Source organism: Chiroxiphia lanceolata, chromosome 8 (genome assembly GCF_009829145.1).
Source record: "Chiroxiphia lanceolata isolate bChiLan1 chromosome 8, bChiLan1.pri, whole genome shotgun sequence".
Classification (NCBI taxonomy): Eukaryota; Metazoa; Chordata; class Aves; order Passeriformes; family Pipridae; genus Chiroxiphia; species Chiroxiphia lanceolata.
This window is the reverse complement of record NC_045644.1, coordinates 6032501-6040000: the sequence shown is the minus strand read 5'-3', so window position 1 is coordinate 6040000 and position 7500 is coordinate 6032501. Positions and strand designations below refer to the sequence as shown.

The 7500-nt window shown below is 40.9% G+C and overlaps 1 protein-coding gene across 12 annotated transcripts in view; it reads left to right on the top strand.

Moving 5' to 3' along the window:
- Nucleotides 1–7500, top strand: part of EBF3 (EBF transcription factor 3) — a 123434-nt gene that overhangs the window by 73254 nt on the left and 42680 nt on the right. For 8 of the 12 annotated variants that reach the window (XM_032694991.1, XM_032694985.1, XM_032694989.1 and 5 more), the window contains exons 7-8: nucleotides 3695–3776; nucleotides 6742–6886. In XM_032694991.1, the coding sequence (XP_032550882.1) occupies nucleotides 3695–3776; nucleotides 6742–6886 (227 nt within the window). The remainder of the gene's footprint in view (nucleotides 1–3694; nucleotides 3777–6741; nucleotides 6887–7500) is intronic. The other 4 variants (XM_032694993.1, XM_032694987.1, XM_032694990.1 and 1 more) reach the window with 1 other exon arrangement.

Sequence of the window (7500 nt, the reverse complement as noted above, 5' to 3'; positions counted from 1 at the left end):
TAGTGTTGAAATTCAAGTACAGAAGTCTTTCTGGTCTATTTGCTGCAACACCTCCTCTCACAGAGGTTAAGAAGAGGTGAACAGGATGAAAAGGCACTTGCAGGGCTTAAAAAATCTTCTATGGAAAAAAACCATCTTTCATACCGCAAAAAAAAGTCTCCTGTAGGTTGTTATGTGCAGAAGGTGGAGGCTTAAGAGCAGACACATTTGCAGATGAACTGCTTTTACTCGCTTCTCCGAGACATGACATTTGTTCAGAAGATTAGCCAGGTTGTAATGTGGAGCATAATTGCACTGTGCGGATGTCCCAGAAGTGAAAACCTAATTGCTTGACAGGCCTATAACTTTGTGGTACGCTCTCACCTTGTTAGGTCCTTTTCTGATGCGGTTCAAATGCAGGCTGGCCGCAGGTGTGCCTAATTTACCTCGCAACAGAACGTGTGGAGTTTAATTGCACAGTGGTTGTTAGGAAAAATTGGTGGGTGGAATATCAAGTGACTTACTGTATGCGGATGGCAGATGGGCGGCGAGAGGCACCGCCAGATAAGTGTATAGGTGAGGTGAGTTAATAAAAGATGTAAATTTTAGCTTAAAATAGTGGAGTCTTGTGGAAGGTAATACATTTTAATTAAGATGGTAGCAGGCCCCTTTCTAACAGTGGGAAAAAATCAGAGCAAGGGAACATCGCAAAGACTGCATTTTTCTCTGTATCAGTATTTTAGGAACAGCTTAGCACATTTGGGAAGGCTCTTCTGTAATAAAAAATTCTACGGTTTGTGCATATGATACAAAATATAGCAGGGAGAGCCAAATCTAGGAAGGCTTGACTTTTCTCATTCTGTTGGAGCATCAGAGTTTGAGACATGACCAAGCAGAGCACTGATCCAGGTCCTTGCTTCTTACTGTGCCACAGAGACCTTGTCTCTGGAGCTCAGGGCTAGCAGAGAAAGTGGTTGTGATGGAAGGAATGGGTTTGTAGTGCCCACAGTCCTTGTTGGTCAGTGGAACGACCAAGCCAGTCGTCTCCTCCTGGCAAGCAAACACCCTGCCTGGGAATGTGGTTTTTAACTTATGTTATCTTCCTGTAAAAATCTTGTCTTGATGCCGCCTGTGTTCCATGAACTCTCTGAAAGTACAGATTAAAGAATGAAATAAAATATCTTAGTATCAAGGAATGTAATGGAGCTGAAATACAAGTGCTGCTTGTGTTCACTCCAGCCTTGCGGCCTCAATATTTAGCCCGGTGCTCAGGGCCATCTAAATAAACTTGATGATGTCTAATTTCAGCAAGAGTGGGTCTTTTTCACCAAATAATTGAACAAATACTGGTTCCAGTTGATGTTAGTGAAAGGGTGCTTAATGGCCCTTTTTCTTTGACAGGATGTGAGCTCTCTGTATAGAAACAATTCATCATGAATGCTTCACTCTAAAAACAATCCACGAGGAGCAATACTTAGCATTCCTAGTGCACAATTCATTGGAGAATTTCCGAGCAATTTACAAACATTAGCTCAATAAGCCTCACAACACCCATTTGAGATCAGAAAAAAAAAAAAAAAAGGATAAGATACTGCTCCTCAGCCTCGATGTGGCACTAAGGAGCCGTAAAGCTGGAGGCTTGTCCCAGCTTCTAAATCCCCAGTGCCAGGTGGTCCTGTGTGTGGGCATCAGCTGGTCCTTGCACATCATCACAATTTGTGCAGTGGAAGGTGTGCAAAACCAGAGATACAACAGAAATCTTACATTTGGAATCATAGAAACAGAATGATTTGGGTTGGAAGGGATCTTGAAGACCATCCTACTCCAACCCCCTGCCACGGACAGGGAACCTGGCCTATACTCAGTTGATAGGGAGAGAATAAGTATATTAAAAACCCCCAAAACCTAACCAACGCAGATAAAATTAAGGGGAAGTTGTGTCTAACAAAGATGAAGTTTCGTGGAGTTGCTGATAATGTCCCTGCAGCAGTGTCCGGAAAACCTGAGCATCTGAGTTTGGATATCATATCAACCACCACGGAAATCCCGATCTTTTACAGCTTGACAGCTAAAACCTCTGTACAGGTTTTGGGATAAGAATTTTTAAAGAAGTGTGCATTCAACTGAACTGACAGCATTGATTTATTTATGCAGTTTCGGTAAAGTTGGTTGTTTCCCTACTTGCCTCTCTGATGAGAGATCGCTCCTTCAGCATTAGTGTCCTGTAGTAATATCAGGGTCCTGCTCAAGGTTTAATGGAAAAGGAAGAGCTGAGATTAAAAGCAGTGGTTTGTGATCTGGGGATAATTCCATGATACTCCTGTACAGCCTTTGAAGCTTCTCAGGAGTGAGCACGATGTGGTGCAGCCACAGTTGTACTTTTTATTGGCCATGGTAGGTTCATGTTGGGTGCTCAAGAAGGGACCAGGTACCTGTCTTACCTCTTGCCAGGAATGCTGTTGGCACATGGAAATTTCTATGAGGTGTGTACAGCAAGAATAGTCATGGTCAGTTATAATATGACTGATATGAACGAACAAATAATAATTGTTCATATTCTAAATGTGAAAGCTCTGACTAACCTTGCCGTTCAACATGTATGAAATTGGGCAGCACAAGCTGCTGGACTCGAGCATCTGAGGAACTCTGGGTGAGGAGAAAGTCCTGAGCTTTGCTTGTCATTAGCTGTCAGTACTTAGACGGAAAACCGACCCATAAAATATTTTTTACAGATGAAACACAAAAACATAACAACATAAAGAAAAGATGTGGTGTTGGGCTGTGAATGTCCTCCTGTGTGACGGCAGGACAGTGAGGGTCCCCCATTTTGCTTCACCTGCAGGGTGGAGACTTCCCAGTTCAGCTCCTTCTTCTAGTATGGGAGGGCGGCATAAAGGAGTTTCCATCTTTCCAAGCTTTCCCCTTTCCTCTAAGTGCTTGCTGTGTTCCCCTGAGGCAGCGTTGCTGCAAAAACGGTTTATGGGGAGATGCCTGGATGATAAGGGTTAGTCCTAAATAATTGCTGGTTGCCGCTCAGCAGAAATAAGCTGGATTTCGATCCCTGGGTAGAGTGACTCCTCACAGCTAAAGGCTGGCAAAGGTTGAAGAGGTCGTAAGACAGGGCCTAATTTACCATGTTCCTTTCCTTTCAAAAACAATGAGGAAACTGGGGCCTTGCCGGTGGGCAGATCCTGCCTGGATCTCCCTGGAGTCAGCAGGAGTTGGATCGAGTCCCTTTGAATAGCAAGCCTTTCCAAACCGGAGGCAAAGCCAAGTGTTTTTCAGAAGATTGATCATTCATTACCTTTGGAATTTTTCAACGTAGAGGTCATTACTGCTAAAATAAATTGTGAAAAAATAAGAAGTATTAAAAAAATAGAGACAAATTCTCATCTGGTGTAAGTCCTTGCCTTTGAAGTCAATGAATCATCGAAATCAACTTTCCCACACCGAGTTAAGGATATGGCCTGGAGTCAATACATTTGTAGTTGTTGAAAAATTAAAAATATAAATTTGCCTTTCCTTGGCAATAATGTTCTGTTTATGACAGAGATTCTTATGCTTTAAAATAAGTTCATTAACGAATAGGAAAGTAATATTTCACTACCAGTATTCTTTTGGGTAAAACTATTTATGATTAAATTTTGTTAAACTTTTTAAAAATTGGATTTACATTTTGATGAATCTAATAGATTTCAATTTTGTATTTTTATAGATTCTTTCTAAAGTTTTTCCTCAAGTGCAATCAGAACTGTTTGAAGAATGCAGGCAACCCGCGAGACATGCGAAGATTCCAGGTACAGATCCCTCTAAAAGCATAAACGATATATAAAAGACTTAGTCACGTCTTCATCTTGAACATTTCGTAATGGAAAATCAGTGTTGCGGCTTCTACTTAGTGTAGTTCCAATGCTTAAAAAAAATTGCTGTCAGTATTTTACATTTCCCTCTCTAAGTGCTGGTTCTTGGGACGTTCCAAGTTCTGCAGTGGAATGTAATGGATCAGTGCTGAAGCAAGTGGATCTCTCCTTAAAAAATATTTCCCTAATTTTCCTTCCTACTAACACCTTGTGTAGTAGTTTGGAGTATGCTCAGACCCGCAGAGGTTTTACACAGACTGAGTAGTTTGATCTTACTGATGGCACGACTGTGGAGAACAGGGGAGTTTGGATCTCGCACAGGGGTTTTTCAGGTTCACAACTTGTAAATCCACCAGTGGTGGCCCAACGCACATATTTTTGTTTCAATTGTGTTAGAAAATGTTTAATACTTCACTTTCTCCTTACAGCTTTTGAGATATCCTGTGGTGAATCATAACACTACAGAGAGACAGCTGACGGGATGGACAAATGATTTCCTCCGTATGTGGGGTCATTTGAAAGGCTTGTTAGGAAATAAATGCCTTTTATTTGAAAATATTTCACAATGAGTCATATTTGATTCTAATAATAAAGTAGTATTGAGATGTTCAAGATTTTCTTAGTTTGGAGAAGAATAACTTGTGGTTAAACTTGATAGAAATACATGTGACATCTGTTTTCATGCACAGCCAACCAACTGGGGAAGCCAGCACCCTTGAGCCAGCCAACAGAAAAGATCTGTAGCTGGGAAAAAAAATATTCCTTCAAAACAATTGAGCCAAGCTTCCATTTTTCATGCATCTCAGCTTCACGTGGCATCGGTGATATTGATCCATCTGAACAGAACAGAAGGTCAAACCTGGAATGAGTGGAAATGTCCTCTTTGTCTCACCGATGACTAAATGAAGCATCAGTCGGGAGTGATCTTGTGGTTGACAATGGAACCAGTAGGCACTAGAAAGACTTTCCTGGGTCTCTTTAGCTAATCTTCCTGCCTCTCAGAAGGTTTAACTGGACTTAACAGGATGTCAGATCTTGAACAGTATTTTTACCTGGTTTCACTGTCTCAGCACCTTTCTGGAGGTGCACTGCAGGAGAAAGGTGATATAACAAAGCGTAGCACGTCGACTTTCTTTTGCTGAACTACAGTATTTTCCCTTGGTGACTGACCTATATATACATGACAGAACAAAAATAGTTGTCATTTTCATATACACCTTGCTCTGTCTTTTTAATACACCGTGTTCTAGGAACCAAACCCAGAAATCTTGGCTGAAAATCACGATTGTATGTTTTGCAATATTTCTTAAAGTCTGGGAATCTCATTAGGAGTGAAAGCTGATAGCCCAGTGGCCTGGCAGCAGCTCTGTGGCCAAGGCAAGTGTGCAACCTCAGCACTCTCCGAAGTGGATGTTGACAAGAGTCAAAGTGTCCACTTGTGGGAGGAGAGAGCTGGGGAAGCAGAGCAGCCTGGCAGAGAACTGCCCTCGGGCTGTTCTAAAGGGTACCACAGATGGCTGTCTCAAAGGAGGCGGGATACACAGGAAAGGTGCTGTGATAGCTGAAAGCTCATTAAGGCATGTGAATAAGAAACAGGATCAGAGGTGATCCAAAACACAGAAGCAGACAAGAATTTTCTTCTGATGCCTTGGACCAGCTCTGTGCAAAAGGAGGCTCATTTCTCCCCTTCCATTTGTGTTTGTTAAGTGTTTGGGTTGAGGAGCTGGTGGGAGAACCCTTCAATCATTTTTGTTACATCCCAAAGTAAAATAAATGGAAGGTGAAAACTAAAATTTGTCCTACCCTTTACTGCCGACACTGGTTGGGTTGATAAGGTCTAACTCAGCCTTTGACTTTCCGAACTCTACTAACCCCAAAGAAATCGCTGCAGTGCATGAAATCTTTCATGCAGAAAACCTGGAACCCACAGCACAGAGCCCACTCTGGAGTATTTAAATAAGATGTAAATGTCTCTCTGGGATAATAGTGCTGGACTTACGGAGTCGTGTTCCACACAAACAGAGGCGCAGCTCCCGGTTTCCTCCTTGGCTTGTGTTCACGCGATATCGCTTCCGGAAGGAGTTTCACAGCTCCATTGTGTAGGTGTTTTTATCGGGAAGGTTGTGCGTTTTGCATATGTTCCTTTGCCATTTTCTACTGAGAAGCAGCTGGAAGCCAAAGGAGGCCCTATCCATCATCTCTTCTATGGCCGGACTCTGAACCTGGACACAAGAATAGGAGCCTTTCACTCAAAAATAAAGGAGGAAATTCCATTGACATACCAGGGTCAATCACCATCCAAATGAACTTGAGAAGGGATACTTTTCATGGATTGAAAACACTTTCACTATTCATATTCAACTCGGTCTTTTCAGATGCAAAAAAGTTCATTATCAGACATTAAATGTAATTGTAAAACTGACCTGGAGATCATTTACTGAAGAAAAAATGGGGAGTTACGATGGTTCCTGATTTATTAAGCTTTTTTTATTTGGAATCCTCACAACCCTTCATTTGAAGACAGTCTCAAGTGAACAAATTTTAATTAGATAAACTATCTAATCAATATATCAACAGATCAATCAAAACAGCAGCTTTTAAAATGAGTGGCTAGAGGGGTGTTTCTGAAACTAATGGCTAGAAGAATATTTTCCTGAATTGAATTCATTTGTTAGCATAATAGGAGATTAAACTCTAATTAGTGTAGCAGGTTCTGAAGAGAAACAATTGTGAGTTAAAAATCACCAGTGGTCGCCACGTAAACAAAGATGTATTCAGAGATGTCATTCACTCGGTTTAAATAGAAATAGAAAAGTAACAGGATGTTGTTGTGTCTTACGAGACCTGATTCAGTGCAAATCTGCAGGATTTTTTAAATGTAAGGTTTTGTTCTCTTTTCCAGGTTGTTGTATCAACAACAGTCAATGTGGATGGCCACGTGCTGGCTGTCTCAGACAACATGTTTGTACACAACAATTCCAAACACGGGAGGCGGGCTCGCCGCCTTGACCCCTCAGAAGGTACGGCCCCTTCTTATCTGGAAAATGGTAGGCACACATTTACATGTCTTTTTTTTTTATTTGCAATGTCTTTTTTATTTTATTTTATTTTTTTAAATTTTTTTTTTTGTTTTTCACCATACTTTATGTTGAGACACTGCTACATTTACTTTTACATCATTTCTTCTCTCATCCATCAAACCACCCATTAAAAAAAGTCCATTAGTATTTCTCAACCCTTGTCAACTAGAATATGGACGCTTCTGAATTTGCTTCTGACTCCTTTCTTTATTTAATACTTAGAGTTTTACAGTCACAACCAATTTTTCATCTTTTCCTCTTTTATTTCTTTTCTTTTTTTTTTTTTTTATTTCAGTCTTGTTTTGCTTGCAGCTTTTTCTTGCTCTTTAATTTGACTTGATTTTATTTTGGCTTGCCATATTCCTTGATCCAGAGGTACAGTCTCAGGTTATGTATGCAAGTTTAAGTGGATGGTAAAAACATGACCGAATCTGTAAAGAATTTACTGTGAGGTCAATTTCCTGTGGCTGGGCCTTACTGCAGATTACGGCAGGAGGGGGTTTGTATGAGAAAAACAGCATAAAATGTTTTTCTTCAGCCTGACTCAATGTGATTGACTTCTTGCCTGAATGCTAAAAGAA